Raw genomic sequence first — 26,860 nt, 5'->3', positions numbered from 1 at the left:
CCGAGAAGGTAATGTGTTACTCAGAAATCATATTATATATTGGTACCTCCCGAGCGGCATATATTATATGCTCGCCCCTCCTCCTCCTCCTCATCGGACCCCCACGTGGTATTTGTCAGCGATGACCGCGCCATCTCCTTCGCAATGTCCATCCCCAAAGACGCCACCGACCAATTCTACTTCCAGATGCGCGCCCACCGGAGCCACGCCTGGGCCGCCATAGGTCTGGGGTCCGACGACATGCCCGGCGCCCTGGTGCTGATGATGTACGACAACCACGACGAGACCAACGTCACCTTCTCGCCGCGCATCGCCCACGGCCACCGCGAGCCCGAGTACTTCCCGGCCATGGACTACGAGATCTACTCGGGCACCGGCATCTACAACGAGCACATGGTCGTCGCCGGCCGCTGCCTGAGCAACTGCCTCAGCTGGCCGCTCGGCGAGGACGGCAGGCAGAGGGGGGCCATAGACGTCTCGTCGCAGTCCCAGGGCGCCATGTACGCCCTCGGCCCCCTCGCCGGCTTCAACAGCGACCACCCTCGCTCGAGCGTCCAGTACCACGTCCAGTACGGCTCCTTCAGCATGAACATGTCCGATGCGAGGGGCGCCACCGCCCCGCTCAGCGTCGACCTCGCACGCCAGAGGGCCAATGACGGCACGGAGCTCACGGCCAGGTTCATACGCAAGGCCGACGTGCTGGCCACCGTACACGCCGTCTGCATGGTCATGGCCTTTGTCCTCGTCATGCCTCTCGGTGCTGTCATGCTCCGTCTGGGCCACGCCGTCCGCTGGCACGCCCTCACCCAGTCGTCGGCCATGGTCGTTGTCATTGTGGGATTCGGCGTCGGCGTCGCCACCTCTCTCAGATACCAGAGGGTCAGTATCCCAGTTCTCGGTATCCTGATCCTGACCCTTCCCCTCCTCCTCCTACCGTCCCCTCCCCTCTCCTCCACCCGGTCCCTCCTCCTCTCCCCCGAAAGCGGATGATCACTGACGCGAAGACCAAAACCAAAACAAAACAAAAAACAAAAAAACAGTCGCGCGGCTTCGACTCCTACCACCAGATCCTCGGCATCATCATCACCATCTTCGTCCTCGGCCAATTCTGCCTGGGCTTCTACAATCACCGCCTACCCCCGCCACGACGGCGGACCCTGATCAGCAAGGCACACCCTTGGGTCGGCCGATTCATCATCTTTTTCGGAATAATGAATGGCTTCCTGTACGTCTCCCTCCCTATCCTCCCCTATCCTCCCTCGCTCTCCCCAACCCCCCCGCACCTCTCGTACGACCCCCTCTCTGACGTCGCCCAGTGGTTTCACCTTTGGCATGAACCGGCGCTACGCCATCATACTCGCCGCCCTCATCATAGCAATGTGCGTCGCCATCTTCCTCACAATCGTCGGCAAGCGCTTCCTCACCCGCCGCCGAGAACGTCGCGGCGCCTCCCGCAACAGCGCCCCCCGCTCCATGCGCGCCTCGCCCAGCGGCCGCCCGTTTGAGCGCCTGCCTACGTACCCTCCCCATGGCCCGCCGCCCTCCTGGCCCGCACCCGTGCCCGCCCCGGGCTTCGCCGCCCCTCCGCCGGGCCAGCATGCGTACTACTACCCACCACCACAGCCTCCCTCCCCTCTGGGAGACCAGCAGTCGCCGCAGCACCAGTTCCGCTACCAGTTCCAGCCCCAACAGGGCGTCGTCCTGCACCAGCAACCCGTCGTCCCCGGAACTGCGGGGGCCCCTCCTGCCCCGGATCAGGCTTACCAGCCGCCGCCGATGGCGAGCACACAGGCCCCTCGGGAGCTCATATGATATGCAATCGGTGTGGTCTATCATATACGTGATTATGGCTGTGATGTCTGTTTCTTTCTTCATCTTATTTCATCATGGATGGCGAGGCGTTTTTTTTCTACATCTCTTTCGTTTCCTCTGAAATCATCATGGTATGGTGTCTTTGGTTTTTTTTTTTTTGGTTCTTCTTTTATATATCTTTCTTTCTCTGTTATGTCTCCTGGAATTGATATATAGGCAGGCCCTGGCGTTGGGATTTGATGAGACACTGAAGAGAAAGAGTAAGCGAACGGAAACACACAAACCCCCCCCCTCCCCCCCCCTCGAAAGAAAGAAAAAAACACCTGACAGATACTCCCTCCACCCTTTCCAAGATAAATTTAATAAGACATGTCCCTTTTTATTCGACTCGTCTATTGTATATAAGTTCTTGTATCTCTCTCCACGGACTCACTCTATTCATGTTTCCTCCTGATCTCCCTCCAGCCAAATCTCATGGCCGTCACCCTCGCGGACAAACAGACTAGCCAGGAAACCTAGGACAGCAACGGCACTCATAGCCCACCACACGACGCCGACGACGCCGGCATCCAGCCCCAGGCCGTAGACCAAGCCGCCGACCATGGGACCGATGGTGCGCGCGCCGCTGCTGACGCTCTGGCCTATCCCGTGCACGGTACCCAGAACGCTCGGGTGCGGCGAGCAGTTGTTGATGAGGATCGTCTGGGCGGGCAGGGCGAAGGTCCTCCCGAGGACCTGGATGAACAGCACGCAGAACAGAGCCACCCACACGGCCGGGCCGGACTTGGCCTCGGGCGGCGGCGCGGCGCTCGGCACGACGGACAGGTACGGCACCAGGAAGTAGGCCAGGGGGAAGCAGCACAGGGACAGGCGCCACGACACCACCGTGCCCAGACGGGCGGCCACGCGCGGGTACAGCACCAGCTGCATCGTTATGCCGATGACGCCGAGCGTGGCCATGGCCAGCCCGACCGACTGCGGGGCCAGGCCCAGCCCGCCCGTGAAGCGGAAGGGGAGCCGCGTGGCGTGCGACGACCTGTCGGCGTCGTAGACGGGCGTGGAGAGGAAGACGAACCACAGGGAGTTGAAGGTGCCGATGTGCAGGGACATGAAGAAGTGGGATATCAGCGTCAGCACGACGTTGCGCGTGAATATCCGTCGGAAGGGCAGGTGGTTCGTGAACCGTCTACCGCCACCCCTCGTCTTCAAGTTTGCCGCAGCCGGATCAGAATCGGGAGCGGGAGCGGGAGCAGGGTCAATCTCGATGGACTCGTCGTTGTCGTGATCCGCGGTGGGGACGGCGGTGTAATGACCGCCCTCTCTCCGCAGCGGCCCACGGCCGAGGCACCGGCTGAGAAGCGAGGCCAGGCCGCGACCCAGCCTGAGTCCCAGGTCCCCGCCCGAGGAGCCGGCGACGGCGATGGAACCTAGCGTCTCCTCGAGACAGAGCCAGACACCGGCGGCGGAGAAGACGAGGAAGACGAAGCTGAGTATGTTGGGCGCCGCGTACGGGTACTTTTCGAAGAAGGCGATGCCGCCAAACACGTCCGGATAGCTGCCCGCCGGGTCGGACATGATGCCGCCTAGGATGGGGCCGATGATGACGCCGACGTTGAACGTCATTGGGAGGAGCAGGAACGCTCTCGACTGGTATTTCTTTTCATTGATGATTTCGCTGATCCTAGATTTTTTTTTAAAAAAACAAGATTAATTTATTTAACTCTTTTTTTTTTCTTTTTTTAAAAAAAAAAAAAGATCAAGGTGAGAAGACTCGACACATATTACACACAAGAAGAGCTCGTATGCACATGTATGCGTGGGTGGAGATGACGAGAAAGAGAAGAAGAAGAAAAGGAGAAGAAAACGTACATGGTTCTCATAACTCCAACATTACCATTCGTTATACCACCCAACGTACGGAAGACGAGGGCCTGCCAGAAGGCCGTGGAGAAGCCTATGCCGAGACAGGACAGGCTGGTGCCCGTCAGGCCGACGAGGATGACGGCCTTGCGTCCCGCGCGCGGGGAGTCGGCCACCCGACCCCACAGCATGGCCGTGACGAACTGCGCGGCCGTGAAGCTGGCGTGCAGAGCGCCGGCGTGGGTCGATATGGCTGAGTCGGGGAGGGAGGGGTCGAACCATTTCAGTTGGTAGAATACGTAGGCCTTTTGATGCGTCGAGTGTTATCATACCAGAGCAGTATAACTCTTATCTCTTTCTCTCTCCCTCACATGGTAAGAGAGAGAGAGAGAGAGAGAGAGAGGAAGAGGAGGGAGAGAGAGAGAGAGGAGAGAGGATAGAGAGAGGGAGAGAAGAGTAGAGGGTAGAGAAATAGCGATTCAAGTGAGAAAATACCTGAAGAGATGTCTGAACAAGAGGTTCACTAAGTCGAGCCAATGTTATCACAACAAGCTGATCCTTCCGAGGCAAATCACCCCACGATACAGACTCTTCCTTCTGCCTCTTGGCCTCGACGTCGACGTCGTCGCCGTCCCGTGCTACTACGGGATCATCGTGAGTGTCGTCAACGACGGTCAGCTCGGCGATAACCTCGGAGTCGTCATGATGAGGGGTGCGATGGTCCAAAGCTGGAGCATCTAAGCTCCCCGGGTCTCTGGTATCCTTCATGTCCCACTGGGAGGTCAGTATGTATATATATACTATATATATATATATACAGATTGATGTGAATAGAAGTCGATTCCTGAAGAAAAAAAAAGAACTTGATAAATAATCCAACTTTATCGGTGTAGTATAGAGGAAATCAGCTTTTTTCTCTCCCAAGGTGGGGCGCGGGGGTCCGTCTCTACAAGTTGTAGAAGATTGGAAATGGTCTATTCTCAAGAGGAAAAATAAATAGGACGAAGAATGGGGTAAGAATCAATTCAATAGACGAAAACGCCATTTACTGCTACGATAACACATCTCCATACGTGTGGGAGAAGAAGAAAAAGACTTTTCCCCCCTCTTTGCCACACACACACACACACACACACACACACACACACACACACATACACATACACACACCCGCACACACGCACATATGGGCTACACCGTCTCCGTGACCGACAGGGAAGACGAAAGCTGCCGATTTTACCGGATTGGCCGATGACGGGATCGAGAGAACCAGTTGTCGACCTCCCCCCTCCCCCCCGATAGCGCAGTAATCAGTCGCTCTTTGATTGGTGTGCCTGTCGGTGCTCGGGGACGAGATATGACAATAGAGCAGAGAGTAGTCTATCTGTACAGGTACCATCGTACTTGGTAGTCTGGAAGAAGAGTCGTGGTGCACGTGATGTAGATGTCTGCCATGTCTGACCCTAAACCTCGTCCCTCTACACAGAGACACAGCATCCCAGAATCATCCGACCTCGGTCATCATGTCCACCAAGATCGGCATCGGCGGCGTCGCCGTCGAGGTGACGGCCCAGCCGTTGACAAGCGAAGCCTTCTCCCGGTTTGGCGACGTCGTCGCCAACCCCCGTCCCCACGTCCACCCATCCGCCCACGACGGCTCCCTGACCGCCAACGCCGTGTCCGCCAACCAGGGGACGGCCATCCAGTACCGCGACGTCAGCAGCATCAGGAACCTGTACGATCAGTCGCCCAGCGGGAGGTCGTCTCCCAAGATGAGCATCTTCCGCTGCGCAGCCAGGGAGGACATCGGCATCGTCGGTAGCGGCGCAGCAGCCGCTGGCCGCTTCGCCGTCAGGGTCATGGAGCGTCACCCCTTCACCACCCAGACCTTCACGCCCGTGGCCTCCTCGGCATCGAGATACCTCGTCATCGTCGCCCCCAGCCTGACCCCCACCGGCCAGGATGAGGGGCTCGTCGTGCCGAGTCGGGGCCACGGCCTACCCGGGAGGGGACTGCCCGACGTGCGGAACCTCGAGGCTTTCGTCGCCGAGAGCCACCAGGCTGTCACGTACGGTGCCGGTACGTGGCATGCGCCCATGGTCGTCCTGGGCGGGAAGGGGACGGCCCTGGACTTTGTCGTCTTCCAGTTTGCCAGCGGTGAGGCGGAAGAGGACTGTCAGCTGGTCGACTTTGAGGCCGGGCCGGATGGTGGGATCCATGTCTTGATACCCCATGGGAAGATTATGGCAAACCTATGAGAAGGAGAGATGGGAGCATGGACATGAAGGTGTGGATATCCGGAATGTAGTTTGAGGGATCCCAATGTGTTGCAAGGCCGGTTACGTGCCGTCATACCATGCCTTCATCTCCAGCCCAGGCTTGAAGATGGGCTGGTCGTTCGTGGGACCTAGTAATACTTGACACCGCAGCTCAAACTCTCGCGGAGACGACCCCCTATTACAGGTTGGATCCTTGATGCTACATCTAGAACATTACTATCCTTTCAAGACAATATATACATATATGTATGTATATGTATATGTATGTGTCCAAGTCTACCACACCCACTTTGCCCCGTCTGAACCTCTCTCTTGGTAGCAATGCTACAATTAATAAGCTAGAATCTGATAGTGTGAAAATAACCCGGCGGCGCAGCAGCCCAATCAATCGATGCCGGCCGAAACAACATGCATCTTTGTTCATGTGAGGGGGAAATCGGATATAGGCGCTCCCAAAGCACTCACCCACACCGCTCCATCACGATACACATCTCCAGAAGAGCATCTCATATCTCATCCGCCCTGTGACGCGCCACCATGGGCTCAGAGGCAGCGGCCCAGACCAAGCTGGAGGATCTCTCGGGCATCGTCCTCCAACCGGGAGAGAATCCCTACGCCGCCTTCATCAGGGCCTGCGATGACGACCATGTAAACAACGATACATTTCACGCTCATCCACTGCCTTTGATCTTCCTTTATCCTCTTTTTATTCCCCTTTTTTTTTTAAAAAAAAAAAAAAAACTACTCTTTTTTATTCTCTTCTCATTCCAATCTGAAATCCTTCCGAGAAGAAGACTGGATGCTGACAACCAGGCCCGTCGTCGACACCTTAGAATGTGATCCGTACCCTGTATGACACCCATCGCACCAAGCGCAACGCCCAGCAAAAGGCCAAGTTCCTCTCGGCCGACTACACCGGCCTATCCATAGACCAGCACCTTCTCAAGCTGGAGACGGATCCGGCGTTCCGTGATGAGAGACACTGCCTCGTATTCTGGGCCCGGCCACCGTCCCACATCATCGATCTGGCCGTCCATCTCCAGAAGTTGCTGCGGAAGAGTGCCCCGAGTGAGAGCAGACCCGTACCCGTACCCGTACCCGTACCCGTACCCGCCACATCATACCGCGGAGTCCATGGCTGACCGAACCGTGCTGTCTCGTCTGTTCCGAGGGTGGGTTGGGGGGGAAAAAAGATGTATGGCTCATGCCAACCTACAGGATGCACATGACAACACTGGAGCTCGCGTTCTGCAAGACTCCCGAGGAGATCGCAGATCTCGTGTCCACGCTGCGCACCTCCATGGTCTCCGTGGCCAGCTACACGCACACGCACCGCACGCGCCTCGTCAGGCCCACCATCTCGTATGACCTGTCGGCCTTTGCGCTGTCGTTCCTCCCCGCCGCCGAGACGGACGCCGTCGCCTCGCCGCCGCCCTCGGCCCCGGACACGGCCGTCGACGTCGTCCGGAACGACGCCTACTCCTACCACCACCTGCGCCGCGACATCTTCGACAGCGTCCAGCGAGCCGGCGTCGAGGTCGGCTCGCGGTACCAGGTGCCCAGCGCACACATCACGCTAGGCAGGTATCTCACCGACGAGGATCACGATACGCCCGACAAGAGACGTGCGTGGGTCCAGGCTATCGACCACGTCAACGCCTGGCTGGAGAAGGATGTCTGGGATGCTCGTGATGCCCGGTTTCTGGGTGAGTGGATGGTTGGCCAGGAACGCGGTCTGGATATGAGGGCCGGCACCTTGTGGTACGGAGCTGGTAGAACCATCACCATGGGAGAGGGCTTCTAGACCCCTTCTCCCCTCCTGCCATTCTTTTCAGTCGTCATCTTTCAGTCGACCGCAGAGATAAAGCTCCGCAGGAAGGGACAAAAGAGACGATTCACGATGGTATCAGTGAGGCTTGTGGTGATCAAATGTATTCATCAATCCCATCCGGGACGTTTCTCCTATACACATTTTACCCCTCAAAGCAAAAGAGCACCTTGGGCACCACATCCTCGACCTAAGCGGTTGGGAGGGGGGAAATCCCCCTAGACAGAGGGTGAGGGTGTAATGGCATCGTGAATGAAAGGGATTTTTTATCGGGTTTTTTTTTCCGTCTTTATTCGTTCCCTATGAACCGTTCCTCAACTGAAGAGTACATTGTTCCTTTTTTTTTTTGCAACCCCCTTCGCCAAAAGTTGTTTCCATGATGCCCATAATGCCGCGCAGAAGGAGAAGCACCCAAAGTGTGCAGTGACCCAAATTCCATCAACAACACATTTAGAAAACAAGAGCAGCACCCTTGGTCTTCTTGTCACCACTGTAGGAAGGGAGAGAGAGCCGTGTTAGCGCATTGCCTATCCTAGGGGAGGAGGGAAGACGAAAAAAATAGAGAGAGAGGAACAGAAGAAACATACCCGAGCTCGAAGTGCTTGCAGCGCTTCAGAGGAAGCTGGCACTTGGTCTTGCACTTGACGCACTCCATGCGCAGCACAACCTTCTTGGTGGTCTTGGCCTTCTTGTGGAAGACGGGCTTGGTCTGACCACCGTAACCGGACTGCTTTCGGTCGTAACGGCGCTTACCCTGGGCGAAAAGCGAGGCCTTACCGGCCTTGTACTGGGTCACCTTGTGCTGGGTGTGCTTGCGGCACTCCCGGCCCTTGCAGTAGGTGTTGCGGGTCTTGGGAATGTTGACCTATTGTGATAGTTGTCAGTTTCGGCCATGTTCGATCCTTCATCAATCTCTGTTTTTGTTGTAGATATGGTGGTCTGGTGGAGGGCCTCGATGTTCCTCTCAGAATTTTACATGTAGTCGATGGTTTCATGGTTATCGTCTGCCCACCCGTCTGAACGGAAGATCATCATCCGCCCGCCCGCTCGTAGCCCGTAGTTTGACACTCGGTCCGCCTGAGATAGTGCCCCTCCGTTTCTTGTGAAAATTGTAGTTTGTATACTGAGGGGAGGAAATATATTCAAGTGACAAACGAGGCGATATAGAAGTTGGTCGAGCAATCTCTTTTTTTCTTTGTTTCTTCTTCTCGAAGCGGGCGGGGAGACGGACGTATGACGGTGCGGGCGGCGATGTAGAAAACCATGGACGACTTGAGGGGTAAAAAGAGAGGCGACTCATCGAGGCAATCCAAAGAACCGCCCTGTTGTCTTTGAGGAAGCAGTATGATGGGAATGTTGGCTTACCATCTTGGGCGACTGTTTGCGGGTGTCGTTCCGGTTGTGTGTGGTGATGCAAAGTTCCGGAGGGCGAAGGAAATTTGCGGATTTTGGTGTGTTTTCTCGCTTTGTGGGATCTAGGGTCAAGCCACCATGCCTGATTTGCTCAGGACCGTGGGCCTTGTGTGCGTGGTCACCAGCCACAAAGAGGGCCGACCAGCTCAGCCACATCAAGGACCCACGACGTATGGCTTTCGACGCTGGTATCCACTTTGTCCTTACTCCTTTCCCAAAGGGAACCCCACCATAAAACCGTCCAAGTTGCTTTGGTGGATGCCGGCGCCAGGTGTTCATTGCGAGACGAGAGAGCTTGTGACGACGATTGTCGATTTCAATACCCAGCTCCGCATCCACACCCCGAATCGTCCTCCTCCCCGACACGAGAAATAAACCGCAGGCATGGACCCCTACTCGGCAGAAGGTGAATTGATCAACATTCACAACTACTTCCATCAAGGCCAATACCAGGAGGTGGTCGACTTCGACACGTCGTCCTTCTCCCCCGAGAACGCCGTGCCCGCAAAGGTCCTCGTCCTGAGGGCCCGCATCGCCCTCGGCCAGGCCAAGGATGTCGCGAGTGAAGTGAAGGGCGAGTCCGAGCCCGATCTCCAAGCTGTTGGCGCCCTGGCCGACCTGTCCCTTGGCAACGCCGACTCCGCCGTCAAGACCATCGAGGGGCTCGCCTCGTCGTCGCCTGACAACGTCACCGTCCAGGTTGTCGGGGGTATCGTCCTCCAGGCCGCCGGCAAGTCCGAGGATGCCCTTGCGCTCCTGTCGCAGCACCAGGGAAGCCGTAAGTTCTTCGTCTTCACCTTCCAGCCCTCCTCCCCCACCCTATGTTTCCAGTTGCGCCGCAGTCTGCTAAGGTACCACCCTCTCTAGTCGACGCCGTCTCTCTCATTGTCCAGATCTACCTGTCGCAGAACCGAATCGACCTCGCCCTCAAGGAAGTCACTGGAGCGAGGAGGTGGGCCCAGGACAGCCTTCTTGTCAACCTGGCAGAGTCGTGGGTCGGCCTGAGGGTCGGCGGTGAGAAGTACCAGCAGGCCTTCTACGTCTTCGAGGAGCTCGCCCAGGCCCCCGCCACCTCGTCATCGTGGAGCCTCGTCTCCCAGGCCGTCTGTGAGCTTCACCTCGGCCGCCTCGAGGAGTCGCAGGCTGCACTGGAGCAGGCCCTCCAGAAGGACCCCGGGCAGGCTGATGCCATTGCCAACCTACTCGTCCTGACCGTCATCTCCGGAAAGGACCCCAAGGAGTTTACAGAGTATGTCGATCCTCTTATCAACTCCACCCCTCTTTTTCTTCCTCACTAACGACAGCTCTCCCCACCCAGATCACTAAAGAAGGCCAACCCCAAGCACAAGTTCCTGGTGGACCTCGAGGAAAAGAATGAGCTGTTTGACAAGGCCGCGGCCAAGTACAAGCCCAAGGTGGCGGCATAGAATGGGATACTAGAAAGCGTGGCATGAATATCTTATGATTTGGCGCATGATTAACTGCAATATTTTCAATGAAAAAAAAATACGCAATGTACCTTTGACCTTTTCATATTACATGAGAGAGCAGAAGATGGAAGCTAATTTTCTTTACATCATGAAATAAAAGAGAAGCCTGGATATCTGATCTCTTGCCCAATCCATACAGCAGCTCTGTACCCCTCAAGGTCCAGCTGCACATGAGGACGTAACATACCTTGTCTCCCGTAGCGCAAACCATGTCTGCCCCCCTCAGAAGAAGTCCCAATCGGCATCACCATCCCAACGAAGCGGTGGTTCCATGATAATGGTGGGTATCTTCGGCGTTGGCAATGACAGCGATCCACTTTCTACCCTGGGGTATGGCCTCTGTCCACCTTCACACACGGATTCCACCGTACTCTGTGTCCGTGCATACTCGGGGCCTAGGAATGTATTGGGTGTCTCAGCTTTTCCTTTCTTTTCGTTTACCCGTTCGTTTTTCTGTTCCAAAATTGGTTCGCGGGTATCTTGATTGACTAGTGTATCTGCTGATTTCGACGAATGCCCACGTGCTGAATTACGGACAGAGTTCGGCCTTTCAACATCGTGGTAGATGCGAAACGATCTAAACTTTTCCTCTGCCTCTCCATCGTATGGCTGGAAACCACTGTCGTCAATACTGTATGGTGGAAGGGCAAGAAATCCTGGTCGGCGGTCGTCTTCGACTTCGTCGTCGTTGATCCACAGATACTTCCGTACATGATTCCAGAATCTCCGCCCCTCGACCGCATCCCTGATACTCTGTGCCGCTGGGGCCACTTCCTCGAGACACTCTTCCTTTCCCACTCCACCAGGAGCGTCGTCGAGGCATCTGCATAGGGGAGACTGTGTAAAGTACTGGCTGTACGCCAGGAAGGCCAGAGTGTCGCGCGGGGCATCTAGACCTGGGGAGTAGAGTCGTGACGACGAAGAGACGGCGGTGTTGGATGACATCGCCTCGCTTGACTTGACTGACGGGTACGTTTCAGACACCGTAGACCCTGTAGGGCACGTTTCCTCTGTGTGGTGAGAGTCTAGCCGCTCGATCAGTGAGGAACCCAGGGAGGAGCGAGTGCTGTGTTCCTCCTGGCGCGTGGGCACAGCTCGGCGTCGACCCAGGTTAGAGGAGAAGCCGCTGCTGAGGCCCCTGCGTTCTCGTCTGCGATTCATGATGCTGCCATCATCTGAAGGGGGGATCCTTGCTATTGTTGTCGTCCTCGTATTCGTCGGCAGGTTGCCCTGGCCCGTATAACAGTGTGCCATCGTGACCGTGGCGTTTGAACAAGGAGGACCGAGCGGGTACAAATTGTAGGGAAGGCCTGGCGAGATTACATATACCTAGGACTTGTTCAATATGAGTATACCCCTTTTCTGATGGAGGACCTAGTGCTGTCCATTGACAGCCATGTGCATGGTGAGAATGGCCTCGGAAGGCTAAGCCGTGTAGGTGTGGTGGCAACGCTGGGATAAATCACAGAGATGGGGGAGTAGATATACGTTGCCAGGCGATTTACTCGAAGCAAGTTCACTTCTTTGTCACAATTTTGGTTCGTGGCGCAGTTGAGTCTTCAGTTACTGCGCAGGTGATGGTAGGTGTTGGCAGTCCGTCGAACAAAGGGATGGACAGCCGGCATATGGCTGATGACTGACGAGGGGCCCAAAACTAGGCATGATTCTTGTCCGCCTGTCGGAGAACGATGCGGCACTCGACGAGACAGAGAGACTGAACCAAAGCTGTGGCCTCGTAAGCCAAAAATTTTGACGCGAAAGGATGTGTATTGAAGCGCCCATTTCCAGCCGTTTAATAACACCAGTGAAATACCAAAATCATCAGTCATGCCTTTCCATCAATAGTTGCTTGCGGGCCTGTTGAGCGTAGAAAAAGAATGAGACTTAATGTAGCTTTCTCGACCCGCGCCCTGGTGCCTTGTACAATCCTCATGGCATTTTTTTTCTTTTCGATTTCTCTTGTGATATAATTTCTATTTCCCTTGGCCCTTAAGGAGGACGAGTTGCTCATTTCTTCTTGGCGAACCTGGGGGTACCGATGCCGCTACCACGGAGCTTGACGTTGAGGACACGCTCCATGGCCGCGAGGACCTTTTGGTCGGGCGCCGCGCTGCCACGCTCAAACTCGGCAACGATGGCCTGGGTGGTGTTGCATTTGGTGGCGAGGTCCTTTTGCGTCATCTTCGGCTCCATCTTCTGTCGTGACTGGGAAATGGCGTCGCCGACCGCCTTGCCGACCGTGTTGGGCTTGATGATGTCGTCGGAGCGGTCGACCTTTGTTAGGCGCTGGCCATCACCGCTGCTAGTCTGTTATTGTCGTTGCGTTAGAATCATGATCATGCTTCGTCATTTGTAGGGTGTACGCCGCGCGCGGGGTTAACGTGGGACGAGACAGGTACACCCCTCTCGACCGAACTAGCGGATGACCAGGGTGAGGGATGGACAGATAGACGTCGGATGGAGGGGAAAAAAGAGAGGAAGCCATGACAAGGAAAGTAAGGGATGTCAGCACTTACAGCGTTGGCGGTTGCGTACTTCTTCTCGGTTCCAATGACGCCGCCGCTACGCTGAGCAGCGTTGAGGGCGCTCTTGCCACGAACGACAGTCTCGCGCTGAGAGACGCCAGGACCGCGAACCCTGCTGCCAATCTTGGTGACCTGATCCCAGTCGTCAGACATGATTGCTGCTATGTGTTGTGATGTGCTGTGGTGGCGGTTTCGTCTCGTGCGTAGTTGGTCGCGTGAGAAGGAGGGAATTTGAAAATGTAAAGTTGGTGGGTAGGTACAGTAGAAAGATGCCTCTCTCCGGGGATATTAATATATGGATCATGGAGACCAGAGCAGCTCGCCGCTCGGTCTTTGACTCAATCGGCGGCGGGGCACAGCCGCTGGCTGGGGCTGGTGTGCCGCTCCTTTCCTCTCGAAAACGGCAATGGAACATGCTAGACACCCATGCGACTACTGCGGTTACGTAGGAAAGGGCTTGACCTCGATGACAAAATGCTCACTAGCCACATACATTCGTCCAGCCACATTTGATAGTTCGACCCGAAATGACTAATCGGCCCTCACCTGAGAAAGGTACGTACCCTTAGACGCTGCCTTCGTGCCTCATGGCTGGGACCTTGATGGTTCAAATCCGATGGGTGGTGATATCACTGTGCCTAAGCCCATGGAATAAAACCACCCGGATACCCCATGTTTTGAGGGGAATCCTATCCTGACTTCCACCGCATCGGACCTCTCCCCCCTAGGGGGACGGCCGTCCCCGGACAAGGTCCTCCTCATGGACGGCATCTCGGACGATTCACCCCTGGCTACCCTGCTCTGGGTCTGGGACTGCGTCGAGACTTTACTTGAAAGATACCCTCGTCTTCCTGTGGACTTCTGCGTACTGTCTACTTATCTCTTCTTGTTTGATGGAGCCTTGAAAACAGCTCTCAACTCTCTGGCCTTGTTTGGCTGGCTGAAACTCGCTCCCTTCCGACTTATACGAGCAGCCCACCAGGGTATTTTCGCGGTGGTAGTCGGCGCAGCTCTTTGGTCTACACGCTTTTTTTCTCCTCGGTCCCGGAGTGACGAATGCCGTGGTGCTCCCGGATGGTCTGCTTTGTCTTACCTGATTCCTTGTTGCGTCACACAGACGAGACTGCTGCCCAAGAGGCATTCCTTCTCACACCCACATCTCCTCGTGGGCATCCCAGTAGGGATCAAGGGAGTTGTCAATGGGGTGATATCGGTGGAAGAACCAGGTCCCCGTTCAGCTGTCCCGTATTTCCTCTCATCATCCAAGGCATGGTACGACGTGGATTCGGCTGATCACCTGGATGGAGGCGCAGGCGGCCTTCGCCACAAACTAGATGGCCATCTCAAGTCTCAGGTGTGACTGCCCAGCTCTCCTCAGTACTATTATTCAAGACCGTGGGACTCACGTGAAGCAGGGAGCCGATCCGGAAGACTACCCCTACGCATATCTGGTCACCACTGCAAGGTCGATGGGGTACCACTTCAGCCCGGTGTCTTTCTGGTACCTTTATTCACCAGACAAGACGCTCTCTGCCATGGTTGTTGAGATGAACAATCTCTTTGGGGAAAGACGTGCTTATGTATTGACTAGAGATGGTGCTGCCAATCGTCTGACAGCCGCGAGGCCCCAAGAGGCAAGGAGGCCAGATATCTTCAATGCCTCGTGGAAAAAGGACTTTCATGTTTCGCCATTCAACTCCAGAAAGGGTTCGTATACCCTCCTCGCCACAGACCCCCTGGAACCGGACCTGGAGGGATTCCGAGGCATCGATGCGACAATCACTCTGGTATCATCAAAGGGGCAAACAAAGGTTGTCGCCAAGGTCTCATCATCAGGCGAAGCTATTGACGCCTCTTCTATGAACTTGTCCCAGAAGCTGTGTTTCCTGAGCTCCTGGTGGTTGAACGGCTTCCTCACTCTCCCAAGGTTAGTCAAGGAATATGCTGTACTATACTTCAAGCATGATCTTCACATCTGGTATCGACCCGAGCCTCTGAAGGACACCTGGGCAAGAAATGCCAGCGCTACCGAGATGGTCTTGGAGAGTGTTTTCCGCGATTACCTCGGCTTTCTGGTAGAGTCGTCCCCTATGCCTTTGGTAGTGGTGTACATCCCAAGTCGGATCCCTGGACATGGAGAGCAAGTTTTCCAATCACCCAGTGCGGCGGGTGAGAGGGCCCCCGAAGCCGAAAAGGTTCGTATAAAGGTTCTCACCCCATCATTCTACTCTCGTTTCGTCAGCTATGCCCACGACATGGAGGCCATCTTTTGCGAAATGACTGAGAGCTGCACCATCTGGGTTGACAAGCCCGACGTCCTCCCAAAGATCTTTATCAAGAGACCTACGCCACCGGTAAACACCCACAGACTCGGCGAATTTCTCATGTTCAAGGCGATTCATTCCCTGCGTCGACGACCGCCCAGCATTAAGCGACCCATGACGTCTGCCGAACACCCTGCACCAACGCCCCGTGTAGTGGATATTCGCGACTTTCGTATCTCGTCAATGGACGGCTTCGTCCTCAATCATATGGCGTCCTCGGACAGGGCGGCGTACAGTTCCGCGGTGATTCGACAGTTCCTAGCGGACCGATTACTTGGGGGCTACGCCAGTGTCCTCGAGGCCGGGGGTACCCTTTGTCGACTGGCAGTGGTCTGGGCTGCTGCCACGATGTTGGCCAATATTGCAACAGGGCTCAATCTTATTTGATACGGGAGCTGCGAACAAAGAAACGATAAGCAGAAACAGAGAGAAGAAACATCCTCCCATATGTGAAAATTGGCAGACTCTCCGAAACGATACGAACCGATATCCGAGCCGGTGGGGGTGTTCCGGTACCATCGACGGCCACTGTGGAAATGAAATCACTATAACATCACAATATCGGGATCGACGACGACTTAGGTGCCGCCCCAATTCTTTCTCTTTATTTTGTTTCTCCTTTGGCCACGAGGCCCGATACTTCCGACGCTGCTTGGCTGCATATTGAGCTGTGCAAGCGAAAGGACCGAATCCCAGCTAACACGGATCAAACCGCCACACCCATGTCGCCCATGAGTACTTTTAACGCGTCCCATGGCGGGGAGGGGCACATTGTCGACGTCAGCACACATGCCGGATTACATGGCAACACTGCGATGAAGCCGCTTGACAAGATGGGCAGTCAAGCTACCCAATCTACCCAAGGGTTTGAACAAGCCGTGTCGACGAATCCGAGTCCAATTGACTACATGCGGGCGGGCCAGATGCAGAGGAGGGACATGGGGGAAAAGGAAGCTTTGTCCAATCACTTGGAGCCCCCCCCTAATATCCGAAGTCTACATCTCCTCGAAGCTCGAAGCTTAGAAAAACGTCATACATCGCATTCATATCCTTACGCCCCGCGCGCACCGCCATATCTTTTTCCTTTCCCCGCCTTGCCTGTCCACCCCCCCTCCCCCAAAGAGAGAAAACGAGTGAGAATCAGATGCAGTTATATATATATATATATCTCCAGTAACCCCGCTTACGCGCCTTGCCTCTTGTTCTTTCCCCTCTTCCAATTCTGAACGTCCAAAGTCTTGAACTTCTGCACCGGAAACATCCTTCCAACTACAAACCACCCCAAAACCCATCGCCATGACTCTCACAGGACACTGCCTCTGCAAGGCCGTCACCTACAAGGCGGACGTGTCCGAACCCCTCATTACAGCCTACGACCACTGTGATGACTGCCAGCGCCAATCAGGCTCTACCTACTGTATGCCACCACACATACCTATATAGAACCGGAATAGAAAACACTGATCAATGCCTTCTTCTCACAACAGCCCTCGTCACCGTCGTCCCCAAGGAAAAACTCACAATCAGCGGCCCCATCAAGAAGTGGGAGGGTAAGGGAAGCTCCGGTCACTCAGTCTGGCGCCTCTTCTGCTCTGAGTGCGGATCCCCCATCGCCCATGACCCTGATGCTGCACCCGAGATCATCGCCCTCAAGGCTGGTACCTTGGACTCGGACATCAAGAAGAAGCTCAACCCTGTAAGATCTTTCATTCGCAATACATCTCTCCTTCACCATTCGCGGACATATTCCCTTACTCGTCTTGTCATCCTCACCTCTTTTGCAAACCCAAGCATCTTCACATCGGCCAATGCCAAAAGCTTACACAAACCTTCCCGCAGGACACCGAAATCTGGACCGTCAGCAAGCTCCCTTTCTGCAAGGAGAACCTGTCTAAGCCCTTCAAGTACATGCCCGAATAAATAATCAAGATTTTTTTTTAGGGGAACAGGAGCTGCGCAACTGGACATTTGCCTTTGTTGTACTGGTCTGTACCTCACTACGGAGTATACGCTTTGCCATCCTTCATATTTATTGATGGGCTATGGGGGCGTTTACGGAGTGAGGCATCTTAGCACATAGAGCTGGGTCTGTATGGGCGCACAGATTGATGTTGTCAATGTGGTTAACTAGTTTGCGTGGGCCGACAATGAACATACGACTTGTCAGAATCAATAGTATCAACGGACAATATTACAAGGGTGAATAAAGAAAGGGTGTTGGATAATTATTCTGATTCGTGTGCTATTGATACAGGTGCCTAGAAGAGGATTTCGTCAACATGGCAAAGGTAACCGCTCCACACTTCACTTCTACGCCATTGATACCCACCACCAAGTTCAACTTCCATTTTCATTTATCACAAGCCATTGGCGAAGAGAAGGCCCACACTAAGCAGGAGGCACCCAACTGCCGCTACCGAGTTGGTAGGGAGAATCCGGTATCCCGACGACTCGCACGACCTCTTTTTTCCACCCGAGCACGTACCGTGAGCAGGGCCTGCCGTCGCGGTAGTGGAACTCGGCACATCGCTTTCCGCGGGGTACGGAGAGTAGTTTGTTTCCTCGTCGGTGTCCTCAATGGAATCCGTCGGTTCAGCCTCGGTATCCTGGGGGTACGTGGGATATTCCTTAAGAGGTGTGGCAGAAGGAGATGGGCTAGCTCTCTGGCGAGGAGAGGCAGTTGGCCGCTCCGGACGAGGGCCAGCCGGGTGGTAGCTTTCATGTCCGGACGTGGTAGAGGCTGAAGGACCCGTGGGAACAGGATTCCTCGACTGCTCGGGGCCAGGGGTGAGCGGGTAGTAGCTGGAAGTCGCAGACGGCCCAGAAGAAGAGGAACCTGCGGACTGAGAGCTAGTGACGGACGGGTACGGATAACGGCTCTGAGTTCCAGTCAGACTAGACGAATCTAAGGCTTGCGGGCTAGCAGTGAACGGATAGTAGCTATGAGAGTTTGACGTGGCAGAAGCGGAAGGAACCGTGAGGATAGGGTTCCTCGACTGAGGACCAGTAGGCTGAGGGTTAGGGATCCTCGACTGCCCAGGGCCAGGGGTTGGTGGGTAGTTCTTCGTCGACTGGGGCGTGGGGGAAGGAGAGGGGCCCCTCGACTGAGGACCAGTAGGCTGAGGGTTAGGAATTCTCGAATGAGGACCAGGGGTTGGCGGGTACTCTTCAGCCTTAGGCGTGTGAGAAGGAGAGGGGCCCCTCGACTGAGGACCAGAAGGCCGAGGGTTAGGAATCCTCGACTGCTCAGGGCCAGGGGTCGGCGGATAGTTCTTCGTCGACTGGGGCGTGGCAGAAGGGGAGGGTCCTCTCGTCAGGGAAGAAGAAGCAGCCAGAGGGTACCTGGACAGCGTCTTTATTGGATAGCCGAATGTGACAGTGAGAAGTCGTACAGACCTTGACGGAGCAGCAGGTGTGGAACTGGACAAGCTTGAACGAATCTCAGAAGTAGAGCTGGTGCTGGCAAGACCCGTTCGGACTCTGGATCCACCTGGGGCCGTTGGGCGTGCCTTGGTGATCCGAGTGGAGCTAGCCGAAGGCTTCTGAATGCTTGGCGAAGGAGTTTGGGAGGTAACAGTGCTGGTCCTTGAGCCCCCCGAAGAGTGGCTCAGGCACGTGGAGCTGCGCTGAGGAGTGGCTCCGGAAGGGGGCGTTCCAGTCCTGGAGCCCGGTGGGGTGGCCCGAGAGGTGGTCGACCCAGTCTGGTTGGTGGCGGTGTTTGCAGGGCGGGAGGAAGCAGAATGATGGGCGGTGTTTGATTTGCTCGTGCTGACAAGAGGGTAGAGAGAAGTAGAAATGAGAGTCTTGGAGGGGCTAGGAGAGAGAGTCGGTACCAGACTAGAAGTCGGGGGATAAGGATAAGGCGAATCCCCGTAGCCTGGGTAGTAGTTGTTGCCAGCCGTGCAATAGTATCCGAGGAGTCTCTTGGCGATTTCGGCCCAGATGAGAAGGTCATCGTCGTCCCTGACACTGGCGTCAAAGAACGAGGCTGCCCTCTCGCCCATATTGACCACACTGTCCTGGCTGTCTTGCTGGTTGACGTGCTGGCTGCCCTGCTGATCGCCTTGCTCAGTGTCCTGTTGGCTGTTTTGCTGGCCACGAGCACCGCCAGTAGCCTCAGCATTGCACCAGTTCGTCAAGTCGTCGCCGTAACGCCGCTGAAGCTGACTGCTACCCACGACGACGGTTGTATCGTCTGACCTGAGGCAAACCTTCTCAAAGACGATGGCCATTGCACATTGGGTCTCGTCCCTGCCACCAGAGTTGACACAGGAACTCGAGGCCTCGTCTCCATTGGGGGCGGAACAAGTTGGCCGAGAATTTCCGGTACCAAGTATCTTGTCGAGGGCATACAAGACAGCGTCAGGACCGGTGATGAGACCAAAACCCTTGTCCACAGTGAGGGCATAGGAACCGAGGGCGACAGTAGTGGCCGTAGCTCCCGCAGCGCTCGTCACCCCAGACGAGTAGGTGCTCAGAGAAGAGGCCATGGCAATGATAGGGGCGGGAATTGCAGGTGTAGGGAGCAACGAGGGATCGGGCACCGGAAATTCTATGAGACAAGTTGAATGCTATGTGGGCATGAAGCGAGAAAAAAAGCAAAGGGCAGAACTGGCACCGGCCGTGGAAAGGGATAACAGATGTTGAGGGTCTTGATGGTGTGGAAGAGAAAGAGAAGAAGAAGAGGGGGAAAGGAATGGAGGGCAGATCTGAGTATGGTTTTATGGCCTGCTGTTTGGCTCTTTCTGGTTCCATGCACCTTCCTGCGTTTCTCTGGGGGGTTGGAGGAAGGAGCGTTTTGAAGGAACGTTTTGAAGGAGCGACTGGTAGGCACCGAGGGCAACAGACACTAGGCTGGTCTGCGCCGTAGCAACACGTCTCGGCAACTTCCTTAAGCAGTGATCCGGGCTCTTCAGTCTGGTGCGTAGGAAGGCACAATCATCTTGTAGAAGGCTCCGCAGTCATACTCCCCCCCCTCTTTCCCCAAGAATCTAGTACACGACGGTTCAGGTGCTCCTGAGCCCCCCCCCCCGGAGACCTCTTGGCCTCAGGAAGGTGGAAGCATACCCGGGCCAAGGTCACAAATGCCGATACAGCACAGTAGCTCCTTCACCTTGGAGACTTTACCCAGTCGCCGCACTCCCTTGCCACAAAACAACGATTCATGGCAATTGCCAAGGCCCTGAGCTCCCCCCCATCGATGGCGTCCAACGTCAGCCAGTTGGGGTAGGTCCGGTCGGTGAGCCTGTTCCACAGCGCCGTTCGCAGTGCAGTCATGGACTCACGACCCATATCGATGACCGTGAAATCATCAGGCATTGTCACCACTGTGATGCTAGTCAGGGTCCGGAGCCATTGCATGTCGTACAGTGTAGCATCGCGCCTGGGCCGATGGACTTCGAGCTCGTGAAGTTGGTGACGGCTCATCTTCTCCACAGAGTACTGTTCACTCCAGGTAGTGCGCGTGGGGAAGTTGCCGTTGTGGGTGAAGCCTTGGCTGGGCGGCGGGAACGTCTCTGGATTGGCGTCCTTCCACTTGGAGCTGAAGTGTAGGATGACGGCCGACTTTCTATGTCCAATGAGCTGCTTGAGTGATATCGTCGTTATGTCGACGTCATCAGGAAGTGTGGCGCGGTGATTGACCTTGTACAGGAGTTCGTAGAACTTTTCTCGGTCAGAGGAGGAGAATTCTTTGTAGCCTCTTCCTTGGCTCCAGGTCTCAGAGTGTACATCCCAGATGATGAGCTCTCCTGGGTTCTCCTCGTTAAACCTGTTGACCTCGTCCACGACATCTTCCAAGTTGGCACCGGTACCCCCGTACCACTGGCGTTTGAAAAGCGTCCCATGGGCCTCCAGGAACTCCCCGTGTCTCGACAATAAGACTCTCGTATCCAGAACACGTACTCTATCAGTGCGTAGCTGTTCGCCGACTCCATTGATCTGTGTGACTGTGTTTCTCTTTCCCACGCCTACGTTCTTGGATGTAAAGACGCCCTTGGACAGGGCTGCATGGTGGGATCGGGGCATGATGATTTCCCGCAGAGGTAGGTGGCCGATCTGGGGGAGCAGCGTGTTCATCCAGGTAATGTCCTGTCTGCACCCTTCGCACCCGCATCCCGTCGTGGATGTCATGTTGCCCTCGTAGCCCGCGAGAATGAACGACACCCCGCCCGGAGCCTTGCTGGAGCCGAGACCCATAAAGGAACATCTCGGTGCTGTGCTGGTCTCTAATACTCCCTCAAAGTAGACACAAATTTCCAGCTTCCTGGAGCTCCTCATGCGGTACTGAACCTCGAACGCCATAGTCCGGCTAGTGCCCTCGATCTGGTACACAACCTCGCCGGCAGTGTCCTTGGCTTGACCTACGCCACGGTAGCCAAATGCTGCATGACTGATCGACTCGCCTGGGTTGATGCAGTCAGGCCACTGGTCCCAGTAGACCATCTGGTACTGGTGAATGGATACGCGTCTCCAGCGGTACGGTGTAGCGTTGATGAGGGCGATGTTGGTATCTGAGGGGGAGCTGAGAGCCCTCCGGCCGGAGGCGAATTCGAATCGCTTTCCCAGATCGTCTACCCATGATGAGCTAGCAGTATGGGAAGAGCGCCCTTGGTGACGAAACTCTTCTGGGGTGGTGGTGCTATTGATTCTGCCGTGGTAATAAGCACCGGGCAGCGCAGTGACGGCGTCCTGGGATGCTTGACTGACATCTATTCGAGGGGAGTCGGTTGCGGTCCCTTGCAAGATCAAGGGACAGAGAAGTAGGGAATATACCCCCAAGAGAAAGCCCCTGAGATTTCGAGCCATGATACGATGCTTAGGGTTTCGAGTTGGTAAAGTCGTACAGGTGGGCGTGTACATAGGTGGTAACGATAACGACTGGGGTTGCAGGGGGAGATGAGGTCACATTGAAGTTGTAACAGCCATCATCGATATATTGTCTGTCTGACCTGGAATATATCTTGCTTGGGGATCCTAATTCATTTGCCATTTCGGGCAGGTGGCTGCGATGAGTGGCGCCAAGGTGGTAAGCACCGTAAACTGCCTCACACGGAAGCGCACAACTCTGCATGCGCATAATCAGCCACGTCATGACACATTAAATTGAAGAGGAGGAAGCAAGCCTGGCATTTTTTATTTTGTTTTCTGCATTGCTGGCCTCAATGGAATAAAGCAAATCGTAACTCGTTTGTGCGCCAATACCAAGCCTGTAGTCTACCATCTCACTCGCGGCATGATTAGAGAGGGGATTTTATCAAGATGTGTGGGCATGATCCACGCCATGCATCCGACGGAACGCTATGGCGTATCGGCACATTTCATCCGGTGGCGATGATGCCGGTCATTAGATCCTCATCCTCTATCTGCGACTCAAAGCTGCCGGTGGGGTCCTCTTCTTCCTTGTCGAACCGTTTCTGTTCGCGTACGACATGGTTGACGTACTCCCTATTCCCACTCAGATAGTCATTGACCAGTTGATACTCCTTCCCGACTGATGAGATGATGAGGTGAGACTGGGCTATCTGCCGGGCAAAGTCTTGCTCCGTTAGGCGATCATGGTCGGCGTGGAACTTGAGATAGGCGCCATCTTCGGCCGTGTGGAGCTCGCCCTTCAGCATCCCCGACTCGATCATGCCCTCAATTAGGGTAACGACATCATCTTCGGTCGTCTGTGGGCTGTTTACCACAGCACTGGATGTGGAGACAGCAATCTGCGATACGGATATCTGCGTGTAGACCTTCCGCATGTTGATGATTTGCCACTGTTGGTAGGCGGATAGCACCTGATCAATCAGTGATTGGTTTGCAGCCTCCTCCCAGATGGGACGGTTCGATTCGGCCTCGTGCCTGAGCTTCTCTGCGTCCGAGGAGGCGAAGAGCTGTGCAATGCTGGTGTAGGGTGCGGAAATGTTGGTGTATATCGCCTTGGCCGACTGTGATGTATAGGGGGGGATTGTGGGTGCGTGGCCGTAGTAGAGTAGGCTGACGAGCATCCATCTTTTGTAGGCCTCGGTCATGATCTTGCTTACACCCTTGTCCTTGCTGGGGTGGGTGACGACTCGTTCGAAGGCTTTGACAGCCTTTCCCCACTGGTGGCACGATGTGTAAATCAGCCCGCATACGAAGTTGTACTCGAGGACGGTATTTGCCTTGATTCCGCGCGTCATGCCGGAAGATACGGTGATGAAGACCGAGGGAGACAGGCTCGCGTCACAAAGCGGCCTGCTGTCCTTGGGCCTAGACAGGGTGGGGTAAGATGTAATGTCGCGGTCGATGACTTCGAGGACCGGGTCGATATAGTCGGATTCGTATGCCAGCGTTGCTAGGGTCGGATGGATCGACGTGAACATGGAACCGGCAGGGTCGATTCGCAGTAACACTGTCGAGAGAAGCTCAACCGTCACGAGAGACTGTCGTGCAGGCGAGAGCCAGTTAGCAACGGCTGTTCGGAACAGAGGCCCGATAAGATGGCACATACTGAGAAGGCATTCCCGCTAGCCACATACTCTAGAACGGAAAGAAGTAGCGAGCCCACGTAGCGGATGTGACGAGAGTCGAACTGCGTGAGGAAGTCGACGGTAGCATCGAGCACGACATTCCGATCAACCGAGGATGACGGGTGGTTTGAAGAAGAGGCAGGGCTGATGGTGGCGATGAGAGGTTCGAGGACGGCCAGGTAACCTATCGAATTTGCAGAAGGGTCCAGTAGCTAGAGGGAACGGCCGGATAACGGGTCAGTTGGGGGCAGAGTCCTCTTGGTCTTGTCACGGTGGGAAGCATTTGCTCACCCGGAGATGATACTCTGGCTTCGCCAAGACGGCCTCCCTCAGCGTGTCGCCCAGTCCACTCAGCGCCGAGATGTACGACCTGATGGCACGATCCTCCTCGGCAGGTTCATCGGGATTAAAGGAGTGCGCGGCCGGGAAGGCCGTCAGAACTGAAGAGATATAATCCATGGCTGTAAAGGCCCCATCCGCGGCGGGGCAGCTGCCGATTTGTCGTGTCTCGGGGGGAGGACGAGTAACGTAGGCTGAGGGGTTGTAGCGCGTATTAGTAAAGTCCGAGGGAAACTTGAACGGTACAGAGAGTGATCGTCTCTGCGGTTATGACGGGAAGGAGACAAAGCACAAGGGGAAGGCATAAGATGCGGGAAGCTCAAGAAGATGAAGCGCGAGAAGAAGTTCGGCGGGGTGAATCCAGGACGACGTCGCTGCCTGGCCTGGAAGCTGTTGGGGCCAGCTCCAGTGTTTAGCCGATTTCAGCACGTACCGGATTCACCCAACCGTTACCAAACCATCAAACTTGACATCATCACTAACATCACTATGATTATCATCGTCGCCGGTCTCCAAATGTTCTGTTATGCTCGTTGAAATATCTCCCTTATAAGCCGCGCATTTTGCCTTTCAGTCCGTCGCTCATATCATGTTTCTCCAAACACCCTCTATCTTTATTATACTACATGCGTATATTCAGCGATATATCCAGCGCCCCCTCCTTTTTCATTCTAGGTGGCCTGATTGTGCTGCTTACTGGTCACTGCATGGGCTTCCGTGGTGGTCCGATGGGACCCAGGCGATGGTAAAAGGGCGACGTGGAGCCGTTGAAACTCGAAGTTGTCGACCGTCGCGCGGAAACTGTCATGTAATATGTCTTGTCAGGGTTTGGTTCCGTGACTACCACAAGGCCGGGTAACTCACCGCTGTCGCTCCGGAAGCTATTCTGCGGTCCCTCGTCGCTCCTCCAGCGACCTCGCACATGACCGGGTGGTGGAGCCGTCAGCGTATCCGGGACGTAACCCTCGAGAGCACTGCCACCCCTCGGGCTGCTACCTGGTGTTCTGCCGTACGTGGCAGTGCTGCTACCAGAGCTGCCGGTTCTATGACGATGGCCATGCTGCTGCTGCTGCCGCTGTTGCTGCTGCTGTCTATCCCTCTCAAGCTGGTCCTTCTTGTACCAAGTTGGCAGGCCATGGAACAGACCCAGTGACATCTGCGTCTCGTGGTCGAGCGGCATCTCATGCTTGTACCGGCAGCCCTGCTGCGTGAAGGCGCAGACACCCTCATGCACCCACTTGTCGCAGTATATCTTGGGTCTCTTTCGGTTCCGGGGACCGGTAATGGTGGTCGAGGTCGGTTCCTGGAATCAGCAACGGTCAACATTCTCCCTCCCATCACGGTCCCTCTCACGATGAGAACGCATGCTCATCACCTCTCGGGCAAGACTGATGGAGAATCATACCTTGATGGTGATGCACCGGTTTGTGTCGGCCACACCGGGCGGCGGTGCGGCGGTGGCTTCCGAAAGGACGTCCATGTCAGGTCTCCTGGCCTCCTGTGCAGCAATTCCATTCAGCGGGGGGAGCATATCGGCTGGTATGAGTCGCGTCACTATTCCCCGCCCCCTGTCCATGAAGTAGCCGTACCTGCCGCCGCGGAGGTTGAGCAGCTTGACTTGGGCCGAAGTAGGCGGAAAGGTCGTGTAGCCAGCGCCGGCGTTGCTCGTGTTCCAGCTCAGTAGCTTGGACTGGTCAACGGACGAAGATGAAAGCGGAGGAGGCACTGAACCGGTGGAAGTGACGGCGGACCTATTCCAGGATCTATCCCAGGATATTGGTACTGCCTCTCTCCTGGTGCCGCCCAAGGTGTTGTAGGCGGTGCCGCCACCGACCTGGTGGTGGTATGACTGCTGCCATTTCCAACCATGATCGAGGCTCTGCTGACCTCTGTAGTGACCTTGCAAAGAAGTCATCTGTGCTTCCCGTCTTGTCCCTTTTCCTTTCTCCCCTGGTCCGATCGGAGTGAGTCGTACTTGTAAGTAGTGGTACTATAGATCTGATAGAAGTTGATCAGGAGTAGTTGGTCGATGACGATGAGAAGGGGAACGAAAAGGAACGAGAAGAGATATGACAGTGCATTTCTCTTTTCGATCTGAGCAGAGACGGCAAAGAATATGTTATCAAGTTGATGAAGAAGGTAAAAGAAGGGGTCGGGGGTAAGAGGGAAGAGAAAATTATAAAACTAAATGAAAAGGTCACTCCCATTTTCTGTCAAAGCAAACAGATACCTGTTGCCGTCATCATCTCCGGTTCCCAGCATGGAACCGGCCAACAAGCACAACAGAAGATTGCCACACCCAACACGACCATTATATGGATTCGCCATCATTCCACACCTGACCGTCCTAGTCCCTGTCCTTACCGTTTGTCCTTCCCCTGAAAGAGGCGTAAATATCCATCATGTTGGACGAGGCGGCAAGCTGCAGAAGCTGGAAAAGGTGCAATTAATTCACTGCGGTGGTCGTCATGACAAAAAAGATTGTATCGGTA

The 26,860-nt window shown here is 55.3% G+C and overlaps 12 protein-coding genes and 1 pseudogene across 13 annotated transcripts; 6 read left to right on the top strand and 7 right to left on the bottom strand.

The window, feature by feature from the left end:
• Positions 1 to 186: 186 nt before the first annotated feature.
• On the top strand, positions 187 to 1,812 carry GMORB2_0996 (Eukaryotic cytochrome b561; the record flags this gene model as incomplete). Its single annotated transcript, XM_035462979.1, has 3 exons — positions 187 to 879; positions 1,041 to 1,225; positions 1,317 to 1,812. The coding sequence occupies 3 exons, from the start codon at positions 187 to 189 to the stop codon at positions 1,810 to 1,812; spliced, it is 1,374 nt and encodes a 457-aa protein (XP_035324403.1).
• A 438-nt stretch (positions 1,813 to 2,250) lies between these two features.
• On the bottom strand, positions 2,251 to 4,440 carry GMORB2_0995 (Major Facilitator Superfamily; the record flags this gene model as incomplete). Its single annotated transcript, XM_035462978.1, has 3 exons — positions 2,251 to 3,493; positions 3,682 to 3,977; positions 4,168 to 4,440. The coding sequence occupies 3 exons, from the start codon at positions 4,438 to 4,440 to the stop codon at positions 2,251 to 2,253; spliced, it is 1,812 nt and encodes a 603-aa protein (XP_035324402.1).
• A 755-nt stretch (positions 4,441 to 5,195) lies between these two features.
• GMORB2_0994 (ureidoglycolate lyase) lies at positions 5,196 to 5,930 on the top strand (the record flags this gene model as incomplete). Its single annotated transcript, XM_035462977.1, has 1 exon — positions 5,196 to 5,930. One exon carries the CDS (start codon positions 5,196 to 5,198, stop codon positions 5,928 to 5,930), a length of 735 nt encoding a protein of 244 aa, XP_035324401.1.
• Positions 5,931 to 6,488: 558 nt separating this feature from the next.
• GMORB2_0993 (Ureidoglycolate hydrolase) lies at positions 6,489 to 7,755 on the top strand (the record flags this gene model as incomplete). The annotated part of the gene is made up of 3 exons (XM_035462976.1): positions 6,489 to 6,599; positions 6,785 to 7,019; positions 7,145 to 7,755. 3 exons carry the CDS (start codon positions 6,489 to 6,491, stop codon positions 7,753 to 7,755), a joined length of 957 nt encoding a protein of 318 aa, XP_035324400.1.
• A 474-nt stretch (positions 7,756 to 8,229) lies between these two features.
• On the bottom strand, positions 8,230 to 9,147 carry GMORB2_0992 (large subunit ribosomal protein L44e; the record flags this gene model as incomplete). The annotated part of the gene is made up of 3 exons (XM_035462975.1): positions 8,230 to 8,269; positions 8,367 to 8,644; positions 9,145 to 9,147. The coding sequence occupies 3 exons, from the start codon at positions 9,145 to 9,147 to the stop codon at positions 8,230 to 8,232; spliced, it is 321 nt and encodes a 106-aa protein (XP_035324399.1).
• A 429-nt stretch (positions 9,148 to 9,576) lies between these two features.
• GMORB2_0991 (coatomer subunit epsilon) lies at positions 9,577 to 10,619 on the top strand (the record flags this gene model as incomplete). Its single annotated transcript, XM_035462974.1, has 3 exons — positions 9,577 to 9,970; positions 10,060 to 10,441; positions 10,511 to 10,619. 3 exons carry the CDS (start codon positions 9,577 to 9,579, stop codon positions 10,617 to 10,619), a joined length of 885 nt encoding a protein of 294 aa, XP_035324398.1.
• A 2,070-nt stretch (positions 10,620 to 12,689) lies between these two features.
• Positions 12,690 to 13,360, bottom strand: GMORB2_0990 (putative transcription factor; the record flags this gene model as incomplete). The annotated part of the gene is made up of 2 exons (XM_035462973.1): positions 12,690 to 12,989; positions 13,199 to 13,360. 2 exons carry the CDS (start codon positions 13,358 to 13,360, stop codon positions 12,690 to 12,692), a joined length of 462 nt encoding a protein of 153 aa, XP_035324397.1.
• Positions 13,361 to 13,967: 607 nt separating this feature from the next.
• On the top strand, positions 13,968 to 15,918 carry GMORB2_0989 (Protein of unknown function (DUF1365); the record flags this gene model as incomplete). Its single annotated transcript, XM_035462972.1, has 2 exons — positions 13,968 to 14,561; positions 14,623 to 15,918. The coding sequence occupies 2 exons, from the start codon at positions 13,968 to 13,970 to the stop codon at positions 15,916 to 15,918; spliced, it is 1,890 nt and encodes a 629-aa protein (XP_035324396.1).
• Positions 15,919 to 16,827: 909 nt separating this feature from the next.
• Positions 16,828 to 17,451, top strand: GMORB2_0988 (Glutathione-dependent formaldehyde-activating enzyme; the record flags this gene model as incomplete). Its single annotated transcript, XM_035462971.1, has 3 exons — positions 16,828 to 16,948; positions 17,019 to 17,227; positions 17,371 to 17,451. The coding sequence occupies 3 exons, from the start codon at positions 16,828 to 16,830 to the stop codon at positions 17,449 to 17,451; spliced, it is 411 nt and encodes a 136-aa protein (XP_035324395.1).
• Positions 17,452 to 17,888: 437 nt separating this feature from the next.
• GMORB2_0987 (uncharacterized protein) lies at positions 17,889 to 20,021 on the bottom strand (the record flags this gene model as incomplete). Its single annotated transcript, XM_035462970.1, has 2 exons — positions 17,889 to 18,812; positions 18,924 to 20,021. 2 exons carry the CDS (start codon positions 20,019 to 20,021, stop codon positions 17,889 to 17,891), a joined length of 2,022 nt encoding a protein of 673 aa, XP_035324394.1.
• Positions 20,022 to 20,640: 619 nt separating this feature from the next.
• GMORB2_0986 (uncharacterized protein) lies at positions 20,641 to 22,338 on the bottom strand (the record flags this gene model as incomplete). The annotated part of the gene is made up of 2 exons (XM_035462969.1): positions 20,641 to 21,195; positions 21,262 to 22,338. The coding sequence occupies 2 exons, from the start codon at positions 22,336 to 22,338 to the stop codon at positions 20,641 to 20,643; spliced, it is 1,632 nt and encodes a 543-aa protein (XP_035324393.1).
• A 512-nt stretch (positions 22,339 to 22,850) lies between these two features.
• GMORB2_0985 (COP9 signalosome complex subunit 3) lies at positions 22,851 to 24,488 on the bottom strand (the record flags this gene model as incomplete). The annotated part of the gene is made up of 3 exons (XM_035462968.1): positions 22,851 to 23,942; positions 24,011 to 24,241; positions 24,321 to 24,488. 3 exons carry the CDS (start codon positions 24,486 to 24,488, stop codon positions 22,851 to 22,853), a joined length of 1,491 nt encoding a protein of 496 aa, XP_035324392.1.
• A 580-nt stretch (positions 24,489 to 25,068) lies between these two features.
• GMORB2_0984 lies at positions 25,069 to 26,283 on the bottom strand (annotated as a pseudogene). The gene has a single exon. Coding segments are annotated over exon 1 (1,035 nt in total).
• Positions 26,284 to 26,860: the final 577 nt, after the last annotated feature.

The sequence above is a fragment of the Geosmithia morbida genome (assembly GCF_012550715.1).
Source record: "Geosmithia morbida isolate 1262 chromosome Unknown scaffold_1, whole genome shotgun sequence".
Lineage (NCBI taxonomy): Eukaryota > Fungi > Ascomycota > Sordariomycetes > Hypocreales > Bionectriaceae > Geosmithia > Geosmithia morbida.
The sequence above is the reverse complement of the archived record's forward strand: the minus strand, read 5'-3'. Positions and strand labels throughout refer to the sequence as shown.